Source organism: Orbicella faveolata, unplaced genomic scaffold, assembly GCF_042242905.1.
Source record: "Orbicella faveolata isolate gen_17 unplaced genomic scaffold, um_ofav_v1 contig_14, whole genome shotgun sequence".
Classification (NCBI taxonomy): Eukaryota; Metazoa; Cnidaria; class Anthozoa; order Scleractinia; family Merulinidae; genus Orbicella; species Orbicella faveolata.
The window spans coordinates 21,134,145-21,152,500 of NW_028301541.1; the positions used below are offsets into that span (position 1 = coordinate 21,134,145).

Consider the following 18,356-nt stretch of genomic DNA (forward strand, 5'->3'; position numbering starts at 1 on the left):
GATTTTCAACGCTGGTTTCCTTCCTAAAATATCCATTGGTTCATCTCTAACTAAAACCGCTCTATTAAATCTTCAACAGACCCTCAGGAGGTATACTATAGTAAACGTATCTGGCAACAGTTTCCAGCACTTTCCAGTTCGTAGTCTTTAATTTGATGGATAAGTTCTACAAGTAGTGTTAAAATGTTGATATCACACGGTTAAATGGCTCCCTTTTCACAAATTCGACAATTCCTAGATTTTCTGGAAACATTTCCAGGACATTTCCGTCGCATTTGTCCGGCTCCGTTTCAAAATTTTTGGAAGTTTTCAGAAAGCGCCCTATATTTTGCCATGATCTTCGGTATTTTTATTATTTATTTATTTTTTTATTTTTTTGAAACAAGGCATCCAACAGAGTTCGACCAGGATGAATTTAGCTAGAAGCACGAGAAGACTACCGATCGACGCAAATTTAAGGAGTCCTGCGAATCCGTCCGTTCCTCTCTTCAGGCTATGTTATGACCACTTGATTTTTTCCACATTTGCTCTGTTATCGAATCCAACGCATTGAAGTTCAAAGATCGCATCTCTTTTAAGCTTGATAAGAAGTTTAATAACTTGTAATGGAAATTTGGAATGCAGTAAAAATTCGTGTGTAAGAACCTAGTGGTTTAGGAACCTGCTGACAGAAATTTTCCATTCTAGTGAACCTGTTTAGCCAAGCAAGAACAAGCAGGTTCTTATATGTGCGTGGGTTACAGTTAAATTATGATAAACATTTTAAACTACTAGGAGTGTGACTTTGTGACTGCAAATTTATATTTACAAGAAAATACCTAATACAGTTCTGTCGTGAATAAATACTGTATATTAATTCAAGGACCAAACCGTTTGAAACCGAAGTTTTTTCTGGTAATCAACAACTATACCTCCTTCATAGCAATTTAGAACCTAATTAAGATCCTACACAATAACCTATGATTGTTAACTGACTACCTCAAAAGAAAAGAAACTATTTTTGCCAGACTTCAAAAAATACAGGTTCTTACACGCGGGTTTTACGGTACAACAGCTGTCTAACCTGTTACATTGGAATACTTTGCTTTTGATAATTGCTGAGTACTGTTTAGCCTGCGAAGAAGCTGCCTTCCTTGCCTCGCGAAGAGCCCGCACGAAGGCTAACTATTGTTAAGTTACAGACACTGGCATTATCTGTAAACCGTCCTAGTGCTCCAAGCTGACCTGCTGATGGGTAAGCAAATTCGAGAATTCTACTGTAGTTTTGATTAAAATCTGAATCTGGCTCACTTCTTGTTCGGACAGATCCGTTGGTCCTGGTTGAAATGCTCATATATTCTGTATGAAAAAAAACTTATGTAACACTGGTCTTACCTAATAGTTACGGAAAAAGGACTTCAAACCTCAATTTCTATTTCAATACAATTTGTGTTTTTGTGGTTTCCGATCACACTTAATGCCCATCACGCATATATTTAAAGTTAAAGTAATATTTGGTATTGCGTTATCAATGATCACTGTTTTTTTTTTTTTTTTGAAGTCTGTCTAATTGATTTCTATGCTGCAAAACGATTAGTACACAATGAATTTTTATCACTTTGTAGTGAACGGCAACATTTGATGCACCTCAAAGTCGTGTCTGTGTCAGTTGTAACTTGAAGAACACTGCACCCGTCCTGATTAGTGTAGCTTGTGAAGTTAGAACAGTCCCGGAGACTACGGGAAAAAATAGGCGAGCGACGCCTCCAGAACCTGTTCACAGTCTAGCACTAGAGGGGCTTTTTATAATGGTGTCATATTCTGGACCTCCATAAAACTGACGCCTCTCTAAAAATGGACACTTTGTCGCGTCCCAGTTTCAGCTGGTGTCCGTCGTAGACAGGTGCAACTACAGAGTCTGTAGTTAACAAATACCGGCTTTAGCGGGAAGTGTAGTTGACGCTAAAAGCTAAACAGGATATAGACTGATCAGTTTCAAATCAGGTAAAAGCCAGCACAGCAAGACTGAAAGTTTTCAAAGCATGATTTATGAAAAAGGATACATTATCACGACTCGAACTGATGAATGATCCATTTGGCAAAAGAAAACTAACAGACGTAAAGGTTTACTGAAAATGATTTCCATTTTTCGCTATCATTTACTGGCAAAATTTTTCACGAAACCCCGTTTAAAATTATAGCAATCTTGGCATTTTTTTTTTTTTTTACTCCTGTGGGTGTTTGCATTTTCTGTTTATTTTGTTAACGCGAGAAAGACAAGCCATGTTGGTTGTTTCTGAAGACGTCGCGATTAATCAGTTTTAATTTGTAGATGGGAAAAAGTTAGCTGTTACAGGAATTGATATTAGAAGAGGGTCGGGGTTCGACATATATAGGCGAATCTTTGCTGACGTCATTGTTTACACTTTTCCTCATTAACATACGACTTTGGGCAGAGAAGGCCTCATGCTAAATATGACTTGACTTCAACCATTCAAAGAGCTTGTGAAACATAGTAATTGGTGAAATATTTGGCTCCCTGGATGTACTATTCGAGGAGGAATAAGCTTTCAAAACCTCCAGAATTTCTGGGTGGCAAAAGGGCTAATGAGCTGTATAAGTCCTTCAATGGCCTCGCACCCAATTATTTGTCCTCGAAATTCATTCAGCGGAGTGATATGATTACTTCTTACAATTTACGCGAATCTGATAATAAGCTTGCTATTCCCTTGCCACGTACTAACCATTACAAAAATAGCTTTGGCTATAGTGGTGCAGTCCTCTGGAACAGTCTACCCTCAGCTGCTAGGCAAGCAACATCTCTGACTAATTTCCGACGATTGTTAATTAATTCCGACACGGCATTCATGTAAAACAGGCTTTAATTTAGTTTACTTTTCTTTTATATTTAGCAATATTTTTAACTATAGAAGAGTAATCTGTCTACGTAGTCTTTCGTAATAAGTAGTAGTTTTTATATTAAATTGTTAATGCCTGATGTATTTATCGTGTTTTTATATAAAGATGATGATGATGATGATGATGATGATGATGACGATGATGATGATGATGAAGTATTGAATACATCGGACTGAACTTCCTTAGGACAGTTAATCATTCTATGCCCTTTCAATATTCAGAACTAATATTTTTGTAGCTAGATCAGAAACTGAAGCCCTTACGCTAATGAGGCAATTATTGTAAGCAAAGATTCCCCTATACGGACCGCGGGAGGCGGTCCCCTGAAGGAGGGTCTGGGGGCATACTCCCCCTAAAAATTTTAAAATTGAGGTCCTCGGAAATGGATTTCCACCGCGGCATTCTGAGGCCACGTCAGCGTGTTATAACATCGCATTTGTTTTTTTATTTAGGGGGTTCGACCGAACTCCCGAACCCCCCCCCCCCCCCAGATCCGCCCCAGTGTAGTCAACGTCCGAGTTAACCAATCAATTTAACAGATTTCTTTACAGCATTAGTATAATAACAAACAGCAAAGTTGCTTCACAAACATTTATTAACTTTATGAATCATTCCACATAACAGTCCAATGTACCAACTTGAACAATTTACTGATCAGCTACTAAAAAAAAATAACGGGAAAGTTAATAATTGCAATTGCCCTTCATTACTTTTTAGGCCCTCTCCACACTACGACGGAGGAGTTTCACACTGAAAACGCATCAAATGTTTTCCGTCCATACTAGGCCGTAGGAATTTGAAAACGGAGCTTTCACTCTGAACGCACAGGCATCAAATGTTTTCCGTCCACACTACGCCGGAGGAAGTTGAAAACGGAGCTTTCACTCTAAACGTACACGCATCAAATGTTTCCGTCTACACTACGCTGGAGGAAGTTGAAAACGGAGCTTTCATTCTGAACATAAACGCATCAAATGTTTTTTGTCCACACTACGCCGTAGGAATTTGAAAACGGAGTTTTCACTCTAAACGTACACGCATCAAATGTTTTCCGTCCACACTACGCTGTAGGAATTTGAAAACGGAGCTTTCACTCTAAACGTACACGCATCAAATGTTTTCCGTCCACACTACGCCGTAGGAATTTAAAAACCCAACAGTCACCGGTCATTTTCGATTTGTGTTTGAGGAAAACTCGGTCAGGGGAATCACATGGTCATCGTGACGTCATCGTTTTCGAAAAGCTCCGTTTGAAAAATGTTTTCCGTACACACTAAAACGCAAAGCCGGCGTTAGCAAATTCCGCCGGTTTGAAGAGCGTTTTCGAAATGTTGTCAGTCGGGAAAGTAGGGCTTGTAATAAGCGTTGCATAGATGGCAATTTCTGCACTTATTCTCGGCTGTTAAACTACCCAGGTGCTGAAAATAGCACAAGCACTCTGCTATTGGAAAACACCTGCGTGACGCCCGCAATCAGAGTGACACAGATCTTCAGGAACCATTTACCATTCTTGAGAAACGTCGAGGAAAATTTGAATGCTTAATTTACGAAATGCTCCTTATCCAAGAAAGGAAACCTAAACTGAACACTCAATCTGACTCAGTCACTGAAGCAAAACTATTTAGTACCTAATTAACACTCTCTACGTTCCACATTTTAGAGTTTTTAGTCACATGCAACGAGACTTTCACACGCCTTCTTAGTATATAAAGAAGCCATGAGAATCTGACTTAAGTTTTACGAATTTGAAAATTATGAACGAGTCATCGAGACGTCATTCAAAATTATCACTACTTTTCATTCTCAAAATAACAAAAGCCTCTAAAACATGGTCTTCAATACTCCTTATTTTGAAAAGAGCGCGGTAACCCTGCCCTCTCCTTTTTTTCTTACTTTTTGGCAAAAGTTGGTCTTTGTTTTACTGCATGGCAAGTTTTGAAAAAGATCTGTACGCATGGGAACATTTTGGCCGCTAACTTCCTTAGTCGATTGTTCTGTTATGCGTACATTTATATTAAAGTGGCATTTGTTATCGCATGGTTGTAAGTGGTTTCCTGTTGCGAAATACTTGTGAATGTCTTTCATGTTTCGTGATCGTTTACTTTACTGGCAATATATTTCCACTTTTGAAATTTTGAAGGTTCCAAAGGTAGGCAGCTACTTTTTACTCCTGTAGGTGTAAAATTGCATTTTCTGTTTAGTTTGCTGACGGACGTGAGAAAGAAAACTCCTCACGCTTCTTGTTTCTGATCACATCGCTATCTATAAATCAGTTTTACTATGCAAATGGAAAACTGTTAGCTGTAGTCAACATCACAGTTTAATGGATTTCGTTAAAGCGTTCATGTAATAACAAACAGCAAAGTTGTTTCACAAACTTTTATTTTAATGAATCGTCCTACATAACAGTCATGTGTCCCAACTTAAACAATTTACTGATCAGCTATTAAGAAAATAACTGAGATGTGTCAAAGTATAAGCTTCTTACTGCTCAAAACCGAAAACTTCCACTTCATTAACAGTAAAGTATTGATTTCCTGTCAAAAACGTGTTAGCATTCTGACCGGTTGGGCACTGGTACGCGTTGTTCAGGCTTACTGAGCAGTTGTGGGAATTTGGTGAATTGGGAATATTAAGATCATAGGCAGCGTTTCCTCCAAATAATGGCCCATAGTTACTATTGCAAACGATAGCAAATCCTTCCTTCCCAGCTATCAAAGGCATCTTTGTTGGTTGCAGACCACTTGGGTTGACAAGACTGAACAGGAATGAGCCTGGTGCTCTTTTGTAAACCCCAGAACCTAATGAAGAAAGGAAATATCTTATCGATTATGACTACAGATCATCGACTGCAGACCCAAACCCCGGAAATCTCAAGAGCTAAAGGATTCCGGGGGAGCTACCATATGAAATTCACAGGCTTAGTCTAACGCAAGAAACTTATAGATAATACTTTGTCGGCGTTTCCCTTGAAGAGATACCATGATGGTTGCATCAGATACCTTTTATTAGTACAGGCACAGGTTTCCCATACTTGTGTGGTCACAGGTCGCCAATGTATTCAAATTTCTAAATAATTGACCTGTGATTAGACGTTGTTTTCCCGCGCTCTCTGGAAGAAGAGAGATCCTGAGAACGAGGTTTCATGCAGTCTCTGAGTCCCCATAAGCTACGAGTAAATCACAAAAATTGAGTGGCTAGTCTGGATTTTATAGAGAAACACCAGCCATACTAACTTTGATCCTTCACTGTCTGAGCTTGGTCGGGCAGGTTGCTTCACCAGGGTACTCAGTGAAGATTGCATGAATGTTTCAACTAGGAGCAATTTTCTCGACTTCTAGATCTAAATTTTCAAAACGACCTTATGTCCTCTCATAATCTCGATGTAGATTGTAAGACTGCAAAGTTTGAGATAATCCCATGGGAGTGTTTTCGACAAGCAACGGGGTTAAATATTTGTCAATATTTCTACCATATACTATACCATTTCCCGAAAAAGATTGACCGCGAAATATTTTGGCCTAGGAGCTACATGAGGGCAACGACACCCCCACGTTGTTTTCGGTGTCGCCGATCGACACGATTGCCGTTTGGACTGCCCCAGGCAAATTTCATAGTGACTCACTTCTCTAGCTCTGGGGAGGATATAGACTTTTGACAGGCGTATTCAATTTTTGTGGAATGAGCAAGACCTACCTTCCCAGTTTTCCTCGGTGTAGCCTCCGAATATGTAATTTCCATTCTTGACCACTGTTACAGTCGGTCCCTTGTTGTCACAACAAGAGTGAAAGTTGGACGCAGCCCAGCCATCACGCGAAGCACGATATAACAACTTGTCGCTGTCGTTTGTGATAGCCTGACTTTCCTTCAACCAGTTCATCAATGTTTCGCGTTGGTCTGTCGACAAGATCATAGAATCGTTGAACATGGAGACGGCTCTGGCTTTCAGCTGCTCAATTATTTCTTCAACTTGGTAAAATTCTGCCTCGGCCAGTAGCTCTTCGCGAATTCGAATCATCTCTTCTTTAGGCACAATGAGCTGCCCATTGCGAAGATAATTCAGGATATACCGGAAGTGAGTTCCATCACGATCAATGAAGTAAGATCCATCTTCACCTGGCTTTGTGTCAAATCTTCCTGAAAACATGGCATGTAACATCGAACCTGCCATGAACATTAAAGGAAAGCGTATAAGAGTCTGGTAAAACAAGGAAACGCCGTTACATACAGAAACAGAACTCAATGTTGCAGAACTGCAAATATTGTTAATTTTCGCCACATGGCAAAACGATGCAGACAAGGTTCTCATTCTGAGAAATACAAAGGAAATAAAGCAATATGTCTCTGAGTTATATTTCAGAAACACACTTGCTTCCGAACTGATATGTTTCTTTCTGGCCAAACTGAAAAACATTACACTCAAACCCTGAAGAGAAGCGTACCCCTCAAGATTGCATTAATGAATTGGTTATTTGAATATTGAACCCGCTAGTCGTTTCAAGAATGCAATAATGAATTGATTATTTGAATATTGAACTCGCTAGTCATTTCAAAAATCAATATTAAATTGATGTTTTGAACATTAAACCCATTAGCCGTATTCTTGGAACGACTAGTGGGTTCTATTTTCCGATAATCAATTCATTATTAACCGCGCGGCCATGGGCCGAGCGCGGTTCTAGGTTTACCCGTGGTTTATTTTTTTAACCGCGCGGCCATGGGCCGAGCGCGGTTCTAGGTTTACCCCTGGTTTATTTATTTATTTATTTTTTTTTGTCGGTGACCAGACGCAGACCTCCGCTCGGCCAAACTTTGAGTCACGCAACGTGTGATGTTTTTCCGCCAGAAGCTGTTAAAACATAAACACACGAACAATTTTACGGATATTGTTTTCTTTTTTGTGGGTAAAATATATTTTCTTTTCGCTTTATCAAAGCGTTGGATTTAAAGGGAATAATAAATACGCTGAAAAAAGGTATTACGTCAGCCATGGAATGCGCTGACGTTGCAGCTTTCACTTTCGCTACGTGACAAATAAGATCGTGTTTACTTTGCAAGTTTATTTCGGCAGAAGCGACGGTCATTAATTTATTTGTAATTTTGCGAGTATTTCTTGCGGTTTTAGGCAAATGAAGTAAATCCTTTGACTGTTTCATCGCAGCGAGTTCATAGATCGGAAAGAAAATTAAATGTTTGGAAGCCAAGCAAAGAACGTGTCAGAACGTGCAAAGATTACGTCATTGATAGGGAAATAACCACCGTACTAAAGATAGCCGTAGATAACGCAATTCTTGAATTATGTGACTCGTGTGACTTCTTTGCTAACCCTTAACTCAAGGGAAAAAAACAATTAAATTTAATCGTGGCTTTAAAGAAAGAAAGCGGTTTGTAATAGTGTTCGTATCTTCATGCCCATACATATCCCGAAGAAACTTCCAGATTAAGACTATTACGTCATCGGAGATGTCACAACGGCTACGACTGATGGTGCGATAATAGAGTTTATGTTGATCAAGTGCTATGATGTCTACAGTAATCAATGAATCATGAAAGATTGCTTTGGAATATGCACTGCGTTGCGACTGTAGTACTAAGAAAACAGTTAAATTTTAAAAGCGCGGTTATAAGATCTAACAGATCTTCTTGTTGCGTTCTTGAAACGCTAGCGGGTTCAATATTCAAATATTAATTAATGCAATCTTGAGGGGTACGCTTCACTTGGTTTGACTGTTTCCTAAGTTCGCCAGGATCTGTCTTACTAGTGTAACGAAGTGAAAGTTTCGGTCTTCGATGACACTGCCTATCAGAATCTTCCTTTGTTTAGTGACGTTGCCGTTGCCGTCGTGGTTTAATACTTAAACTCCCTACTACCTTGGTGAGATGTTAAGCTTCCTTGGTAAGATGTTAAAACACATATTAAATTTTCTATTCAAAATCACCTGGATCTTTTTTCAGGGTTGCCAGACTGGTCGAGAAAAGGTGGCCGCCAACATTGAGTTTCACCATTTCTGAGAAGTGAACATGCTCGAGCTTCTTTGCTGCCTCGTCGAGAGCTTCCATTTCCTTGCGAGCTCTGCTCGTCTCGCGGTTTAAAATGTCTAAGGCATTTTTGACGTGCTTGTTCACTTCCTCAAGAACCTGTTTGCTGTGGGAACTGATTTCTTTCTCCGAAGTACTCGTTGATGAAGACATGTTCTTTGGAACAAAGAGACTGCAAACTCAACTCTGCGATTCTCGGAATTTGCGATCTCGCCGAATTGCATTAACTTTTGGGTCGCGCCAGTCCAAAGCTCTGTCACGCAACGCCAGGGAGAGAGGTCCAGTGACAATTGTCTGTGCATGCTCCCATTAAACCAATCAGAGCAGATCAGAGCGCAGGCCGTCGATTTCATCCAACTGAAAACATATTTATGGCGTGTGAGGTTGGCAAAGTACCCTCGGAAAACTTTTCAAGCTTTAGTTCAAGATTAACTTGGCGGATTGGAATGTCTGTGGCATGTCTACGCTTTCATAGTTTTATTTCTTCGAGAGAGAAAAGGAATAGAGTTTTGAAACGAATTTAGCCAAGTTTTGAGGGGAGAAAGAAGAGGGCGAGAATACATGTAAATATGTCCGATGCAAATGAAGTGTTTCGCTACACGTGCCACTTCGATCGCGGAGTAGTTTTCCCCGGGAGTTTTCGACAACATTTTGGCGAAAATCAATTTTCTTTGCCTTACTTTTGGTTCTGGAAACAAAACGGCGTGGATGCAAATTTTGCGAGTTTCGAGAGGAGAGGGATAAACTATAGAAAACTCATTGAATAAGCTTAAATATGCCCGTTCGTGTCCAATGTCGATGGAAAACACTCTGAAGACTATGTTCGATAGTCCTTAACCTGGTCCTTCATTACTGATAGCAAAGGCACAACAATTACAACTGTAGAACGTTCTCAAAGTTCAACTGGAAGATTACCAGCTGGTTAAATTCAAAAACCATTTAGGTATTTAGTTACAGCGGTACAAAGAAGATTGAAAGAAAAATGTTCTGATCAAAAGCAAATACCATGAAATTAGCGGTATTCCTCATAATTAACCAAGCTTTAGCCTTCTCTCCTGTATCCAGTAATTTTGAATTGACCACAACTCCTTTGCAATTCAAGAATTCGCGTAACGCTCGCAGCATTTGTTTCCGGCTCTGAAAAATAATCTGAACTGCAAGAGGAAATTGCTCAGCGCAGCTAGTAACCAAACATGAAACAAACACGATCGAATTCGGGAAATATTATTTTCTTTTTGCCGACCGCACAACCAAAACGCTTCCCTTCTGTTTTCTTATTCGTCTTATCTCGTCGTACATGCGCAGTGACGATTTGCTACGAAACTAACTAAAATTATGAGCATGCGCAGACAATTGTCCCTGGACCCTTTGCGTGACAGAGAGAGGGCCAAAACTGGACTAGGGTCACGCTAGACGTGTCCCGGGGGTACTCTACAAAGTTTTATGGGGGGAACGGCTCCCCCTCGAGATCCAAGTCCCTTACCCTTGATACTATTTTCACATGATAAAGGTACTCCTTCACATTTCACTTTCATAACTGGACCGTATTATGAATAAGTCGCCAAAAAGGGAAGTCTTCTAAGTTCTTGTCATTTTCATGTAGCGCCTAATAAATGAAATGATACAGCCATAAGGTGCGTCCGTTCGAAATCTTTTGATTAAAGGCCCTTTAAAATAACTAAAAACAAATTTCCCTACTCTTTCATATGCCTAACTTTAAACTTCTAAAATCACTGCCCTTTTAAATAACTGAAGCCCCCAAAAAGATACCGTTTCGATTAATGCCTCCCCGTATACGCCATTATAGCGTGGAGGGAGTACCCCCGGGACGTGTCGCGTTGTCTCACGATCACACCCCTCTTCCCTACATCTCATCCTGGGGAAGGAGGGCCTGATACATTTATTACACCAACCGCGAACCGCCCCCTAATTAAATAAACTAAGGTGTGATTGAACTATATTTCGGCACACGGATTTCCACGAGAAGCGAATTTACATACATCTACCCGTGGTAGAATAAAAATGCGTTCGGGGGCAGGGTGAGATGGCATTTGGAAGAAAAGACAGTGCTGTTATGTCTGTGAAATGAACGTGTTCGTGCTTCTTTCCTGCCTCGTCAAGAGTTTCCATTTCTTTGCGAACTCTGTTTGTCTCACGGTTTAAGATTTCTAAGACATCTTTGCCGTGCTTGTTCACATCCTCACTGAACTTCACTGCTGTAAGAACTGATTTCCTTCTCCGAATTACTCAATAAAGACATCTTCTTTCAGACAAGGAAACTGCAAGGGTTATCAAACTTAGCTCTTTATTAATTAATTGTTTTTTTATTGTTCACGCTAGACGTGTCACTTAGCATTCTCGTCGCGGGGCCTTGGTACGAGAAGCCTCATCAAGGCGTTCAGTTAGTTGGCGCACAGCGCGAGAAAACGGCGGAGCGCAAAAAAGACGCCAGTTTCAGCCCTGCGCCCAACTAACTGAACGCCTAGAGCAGGCTATGCCACAAGGAAAATACGGCTTTGAAGACACATGTCACACATCATTTCATCGGTTAAATTCTTGGATTTTCACTTGAGATTTTCACCAGTTCAGACGGTTTCCTTCCTAAAGATATCCTCTGGTTGCCTTTTTACTACAATTGTTTGATCAAATCAATCATGATTACAGACTTTCAGGAAATTTAAAGAAAATTTATCACCCTGATAAATGAATTTATGCTGCTTGATTCCCTAAGACTAATCCCAGTTCCCAACCCACGGGTTTTCCGGTAATCCTGGACTTTTAATTCACTCGTATTTAAACACGTGAAGCTCTGGCAGAGGCTTCTTTTGCTTCAAGCGCTCAACGAGAGACCAAGCCTCTTTTCAGCTTCGCTGAAGTCGCGATATCTGAAGTTAAGTACCTTTTTTGTTCCCTCACCTCTGCTAGGATCGGTTTTTTGGTTACATCTGAGTGTCGCTCTTTTTGTGTAAGAACGTTAAGAAAATAAACGGCCACGCCACAAGCGCGGCCAAATTGTCTCCAACTCGGTCGTTACCTATCTTCGCTGTTTACAATTCCCAGCAAACCAAGCTCAGCCAATATTGGGCCCGCCTTATATCGAAATATATCCAGCTTAACGAATCAGAGAGCATAAAACTGCCTCACATGCAGGTAGATGCCTCAATCAAGTCCTCCATAATGTAACGAAACATGAACACTGCTTCCGGCCAGAATTTTTTCCTCCGTTTTAAAATCTGTTGAGGTCTGTACGAGAATATAGTCAAAATGGGTGCAGAGTAATGGTTATAATTTACCTGAAACTCATTGACGTTTTAATTTTCATATTATGTCACTCTTTACTTTCTGTATCAGAGTGCTGGGTATGGCTGCTTGTACTAAATACTTGGGTCAAATTGATAGGCTACATGAAAGGGAATTTATGTTCGGGTACATTCAACAAGTAACCCCAGAAAAGGATTTGAGGCTGTGGAATAGTCTTGTAGGTACTCCCTGGGATTCCCTGCAGGAGCTTCTCCCACCACGTAAGAACAGGACCCTAAGCGACAGGTCGCACAGAAACGATCAAGGAATCCTTTTTAAATTGATGTCAAATAGATGGTATTGTTAGTTTTTAGTATTGGGACAATTTTTAAGTCTGTAAGTCTCAGTCTGAAAGTATGCTGATAAGTACCTTTATTTGTTTACTATTTATTCAAATAAACGTGCGATTGCGGTTGGTTTCTAGCGTTAAGTAGATGTAACAGGAACATTGTATCTGTTACAAAAACTCATGGCTGCGTAACAACAGCGACCTATACATACTAAAAATAAACAAAACGGTTCGGTACTTAACTGATATTTCCATAGTGTACTGTAGAAAAACATCCATCAGTTACTTCACATTCTTGTTATGAACACTTGCAAATATCTTAAGGTAAAATAACGATAACAAACAACAAGAAGCGAAGATGAAGATCAAGACAATATTTTTTCATGGTCTTCGCTCAAAAAAAAGGGTGCTTTTTTACAAAATCCCGCAACCATCAGTGTCAACAATGCTTCAGTGAATTTAGCTAATGCACTGTGTATAAATCGTGTACAAGAGGACAGTTTCGTGGACTTCTTTAAAGACTGTCCTCGTAGAAGAAAAAAATGGAGAATAACAACATTCAAGACAGCATTCCTTTCGTTTTTCTCAAGACTTCGTATCGAGAGTTCAAAGTTCAGTTCGTGGGGGGTAAACTCACATGACACGCTCGGTCCCAGTTTTCAACACGCTGGACCACAATCCTATTGGTAATTGAACGGTTACAGCCAGAATAAGACAACACGGAATCCTGTTACCAACTGATCTACGTAGCTATAACAAAATTTGACAGAAAAATAACAATCGGTTAAACATCTTGGTGAACAGTAAAAGCGTGATCGCTAAAGCTAGTTTAGTTTTTTCTTGAGATAATTAAGAAAACCGAAGCCATTCATACAGTGTGTTTAATTACTGGGCATGCGCTGCTTCTGGCCACAGGAAAGAGCACACTGGGACGCCCGCATGTTCGCTCCAGGGACGCCTGAGAAAGGGACTTTAAGTCTGTGGACACTACTGTCTGTGGCCCTTGACAGCTTAGAGAATTTTAAAATGAGAGAGTTTTACTGTAGTTTGCGAGTGATAGAAACCTGAATCTGGCTCATGTCTTGTTCAGATGGTTCCGCTGTTCCTGGCAAAATGTCCATATATTCTTTTTAAAAAGTCCTATAATACGGATCCTCTCTAATGCGGACAACGGGATTTAAATCTAAAACCAGTGACAATTTCGTTGTAAATACAATTTGCTGTTTGTGTTTTCAGATCAAACCTAATCGATTGTTCTCGGCTTGTGTTTACGTTTAAAATTTCTGAAAGTAGTAGTGGTTATCACAGGGTTGTAATTGCTTTCCTGTTGCTAAATACTTGAAAAGATTTTTCGTTTTCATTATCGTTTGCTGGCAATATTTGTCACTGTTAATTACAATACAATGCAATGCAATGCAATCCAATGCAATTACAATACAATACAATACAATACAATACAATACAATACAATACAATACAATACAATACAATACAATACAATACTGGTTTAATCTGAATATACGCTTAGCTATGGTGGTTCACCACAAAAGTTCACCAGCTAGTTTACAGGTATATCACTAGAAAAGAGATATTAAAATAAAATGAATATGGGGTGACAAAAACGGGCTAAAATAACCTATAATATTGAAAAGAAAAACAGTTAAAACTTCCTTTACATATGTACAAGGCTATAATTAATTAATAAATCGACAGAATAATTAACTTATATACACCGCACTATGCAAGTCCTCTCAAATCTAATTTTTTTGTTATGTGTTAAACACGAAAGACCGCGTTTGACCGCATTTCCAAACACCGAGAAGAGAGTTGAAAATGCGACGTGTAGCGTATTTTGACGAACTTCGAGGTGTTTGGAAATGTGGTCAAACATTGTCTTGAGTGTTTGGTATATCTTCTCAATCAAAACTAAAACTAAGGAGAAAACGGAGAAATGAAATCGTAAAAATCTATGCTAATTAAGATGAGATATCCAAACCACGTCACGGCCATGATGATTTCCTTTGTTTAAGCTTGGTGAATTATTAATGAGTTTGAGAATACTATTTTTAATCTTGGTCAAGTAATCTTGATAATCTTCCTGTAGGCGTTCGCATTTTTAGTTTAGTTTATTGACGCGAGAAAGAGCAAGTGCAATATCTAGATGGAAATAAAAATGTTAACGGATCTCGTTTTAGCGTGTACACTGTATACTAAGAAACAGCAAAGTCGTATCAGAAACGTTTATTTTAATGAATCGTCCTACATAACAGTCATGTGTATCACTCAAACAATTTACCAATGAACTTTAAAAAAAATAAACTGAGATGTGATTGCTTGCAGATCATTTTTCAGTTCAGTCACATGGTATAAGCTTCTTACTTTTCAAAAACCGAAAACCTCTATTTCATTGACAAGAAAGTTTCGATTTCCCGTCAAAAATGCGTTATTATTCTGACCGGTTGGACACTGGTATGTGTTATTCAGGTTTACATAGCCGTTGTTGGAATTTGGTGCATTGGGAATACAAAAATCATGGCCACCTCCAAAGGTTGGACCATAGCCACTGTTGCAATAGATAGCATTTGCTTCTTTTCCAGCTAACAAAGGCATCTTTGTTGGTGGCAGGCCACTTGGGTTGACAAGGCTGAACAGGAATGAGCCTGGTGCTATTTTGTAAACCTCAGAACCTAATGAACAAAGGAAACATCTTATCAATTTTGGCTGCGGATTAGGCCCGGTTTAAACGTCGCATTTTACATGCACCGAATCTAATTGCTGAATTAAGTGCATGTAAAATGCGACGTTTAAAGTGGTACTATGACGAAAATCCCATCTTTCCTATCTAAGCCATTTTAAAACATAAACAAGTAGTCTGTATGAGAAGAAAAATGCGGTTTACTATTTTCAAATATCTCTTCTCGTTCCAGAGATATTCAAGTTTTTAAAATATGCAAATTATCCAAGCGATGACGTCATGCACTCAACCAAATTTTCATCAAATATAATGAAGAAAGATATCTCAGCCAATGTGTATCAGAAATGTTTGATTCTTTTCAGGAAGATTCTACTAAATGTGCTCCACAATATGAGCTTAACAGTTTTGTTACCATGGCAACATACTAGGTTCCAGACCTCCCCAATATCAATCGCTTTTCTGGCCACCTTTGGCATTCCATTTTAATATTTGCTAATGGTGCCTCATATGCATGATCCAGCAAGCATATGAATATGTTAGGTCGAGTTCATGGCCTTTTTAAATATATTTTGAGCTGAAAATCACTAAAATATTGAAATTAAGTGGGTGGGGACTGGAAAAGACTGAGTTGCAATGGGAACAGAATTTTTTACTGCCGTAGGTGTGCTATCTGTAGAACTATTAGCCTACCAAGTTTCAGTGGTCTGTGCTGGAAATTGACCAAGATAGCTCTATTTATATACTTGATATAATATTGGGTTGAGTATATGACGTCATCAGTTATCTCATTTGCATATTTTACACATTTTTCAAACTTAAATATCTCTGGAACAAATGCAGATATTTGCAAACGGTAAACGGCGTTTTTATTCTTTTATGCCATTCTTTGTGATACACCAAAAAAATCAAAGGGTAAAAATTTGATCATAGTACCACTTTAAATCAATTAAATGCGACATATTTCAATTAAACGCGAGTTCAGTCGAATATTCGACTGATCCAGTCGAATATACGACTGAAGTTCGACAGTTGATTTAAACGTCGCATTTTACATGTACCGAATCTAATTCATAACTTATGTTAAATTATATTTTACCCATAACTCCACAGTTTTGTTATGCATGACATGCGCACAACAAGCTGAAGAGAATTTTTGGCGGCAGTTGCAGTAGAAGATCGATGCATCATGTAGAAGGAGGGCTGTTGAAGATGCCAGTATGTGTGGTTTTTGCTTCGCTCCGATCGTGTAATGTAGTTATGCAAACCCAGTTAAGCTTAAGTTTCGTCCTTCAAGCAAAAACCGCTCTGTGTTACATGACATGTGGAGTAGGAAAGCAACATGGCGACTGTTGAGTATAATAGTGTGTGCGGTGGTTCTTACTTCTCTTCAGCAAAGTTATGTAGAAGATGGAGAACGAAGTCTGTGAACTTGAATTTGAACAGGAGAGTGAAACGAAAATCAGAGTTTAAGAGGTAATGCACCGCCATCTGCATTATAAATCGCCCCATTCTGTTTGCTCGAATGGTGTTTGAAAGGTATCAATGATCTTAACGCCAGATGTGCTCCTTATCATTGTCAGCCGCATTGGTGGGAAACTTGGAGTGGAGTTAGCTGGGAATGAACAAGTCGCTCGCGCTCAGCAGTTTTATTCGGCAAAAAAATGCAACGTTTAAATCAAATCAGCCGAACTTACTCATTCGAGTCGACTAAAATTAGTATTTGATTCGGCGCATGTAAAATGCGACGTTTAAACCGGGCCTTATTGACTGTAGACCCAAGAAGAGGTAAAAGATTAGTATAAAATTGTCAAGTAGATACTAAACAATCAGTGTCGGCGTTGTATGCTCAGGGCACATACCTCCTCCCTCCGAGGGAGAGTTACCAATAAAAGAACTTATACATAGTATTAGGGGTGTTTTCACTTGAAGAAATACCAAGATGGTTTCATCAGATACCTTTTAATTTTACATGCGCAGGTTTGTTAGGTCACGTACAGGTCGACAAAGTATTGTAGTTGCTATTTAATTGACCTGCGATCAGGCCCAACTTTGTTTAAACAGACTATAAATTTTAATCCGTTGATTTCTTCTCGTAAATGTTACGTCCTTGCTGCCAATTTATTTTGCTCTCCTTTTTATAGTTAGCGATTAAATTTTGTTGTAATTACATTTTTCTTTTTTCTTTTTTTCATGCCTCATGTGCGCAGTCCTGACACGTCAAAGCGTAATTAGATATTTGTCAAAAAACATAAAATATAACAGAAACTAGGCAACGACATTCGGTGTATCAGTCACTCTCATTCCGCTATAAGGAGGATACAGACAACGAGTAGTCCCTCGTTCGCTAAGTCCGTCGTGCGTGAAGCGAAAGAAATCCGCGAGAAAAAAATGGCCGCGCGAAATCCGGAGGATATAAAGTGTAATTTTGACAAGAGTATTTAATTTTTATGAAAATTACGTATATTACCCCGGGATACGTCGAGGGCAACTCTGGCACAACATTTGTCGTGTCATAACAGGGCCGCGTGTTTGCTGTTGTGTATCGTGCAGTACTTAAGTAACACTTACCATCCCAATTTTGGTCGGTGTAGCCTCCGAATATGTAATTTCCACTCTTGACCACTGTCACAGTGGGTCCCTTGTTGTCACAACAAGCGTGAAAGTTGGAAGCAGCCCAGCCATTACGCGAGGCACGATATAACAACTTATCGCTGTCGTTTGTGATGGCCCGACTTTCCTTCAACCAAGTCACCAATGGATGGCGTTGATCTGACGACAGGATCACGGAATCCTTGAAGCAACTTACTTTCAGTGCTTTAATTATCCCCTCAACTTGATAAAATTCGGCCTCGGCCAGTAGCTCTTCGCGAATTATCTCGTCTTTAGGCACAATAAGCTGCCCAGTGCGAAGATAATTCAGGATATACCGGAAGTGAGTTCCATCACGATCAATGAAGTAAGATCCATCCTCGCTTGGCTTTGTGTCAAATCTTCCCGAAAACATGGCGTGTAACATGGAACCTGGGATAAACATGATTTAAAGAAAACATATGAGACCCTGGTTGAACCAGGAAAGATTAATTGTTACAACCGGACACGGAATTGAATGTTGTAGACTGCAGATATTGTTTTACA

At 39.5% G+C, this 18,356-nt stretch overlaps 2 protein-coding genes across 2 annotated transcripts in view; both read right to left on the reverse strand.

Moving 5' to 3' along the window:
* Positions 1–5,195: 5,195 nt before the first annotated feature.
* On the reverse strand, positions 5,196–9,195 carry LOC110062214 (uncharacterized). Its single transcript, XM_089287030.1, has 3 exons — positions 8,838–9,195; positions 6,595–7,062; positions 5,196–5,699 (listed from the first exon to the last, which is right to left on the reverse strand). The coding sequence occupies exons 1-3, from the start codon at positions 9,088–9,090 to the stop codon at positions 5,383–5,385; spliced, it is 1,038 nt and encodes a 345-aa protein (XP_089143156.1). The 5' UTR covers positions 9,091–9,195; the 3' UTR covers positions 5,196–5,382.
* A 5,557-nt stretch (positions 9,196–14,752) lies between these two features.
* LOC149114481 (uncharacterized) overlaps positions 14,753–18,356 on the reverse strand; it is a 4,247-nt gene continuing 643 nt past the window's right edge. Inside the window, exons 2-3 of the mRNA XM_089287036.1 lie at positions 17,790–18,242; positions 14,753–15,213 (exon numbers count right to left, since the gene is read on the reverse strand). Coding sequence (XP_089143162.1) covers positions 14,909–15,213; positions 17,790–18,242 — 758 coding nt within the window. The 3' untranslated portion in view covers positions 14,753–14,908. The remainder of the gene's footprint in view (positions 15,214–17,789; positions 18,243–18,356) is intronic.

Coding starts and splice junctions, on each gene's coding strand:
- LOC110062214 (XM_089287030.1), bottom strand. CDS start 9,090: ATGTCTTCATCAACGAGTACTTCGGAGAAAGAAATCAGTTCCCACAGC. Junction 7,063..8,837: donor AACCCTGAAAAAAGATCCAG/GTGATTTTGAAT, acceptor TGTTCATGGCAG/GTTCGATGTTACATGCCATG. Junction 5,700..6,594: donor CACCGAGGAAAACTGGGAAG/GTAGGTCTTGCT, acceptor TTTCTTCATTAG/GTTCTGGGGTTTACAAAAGA.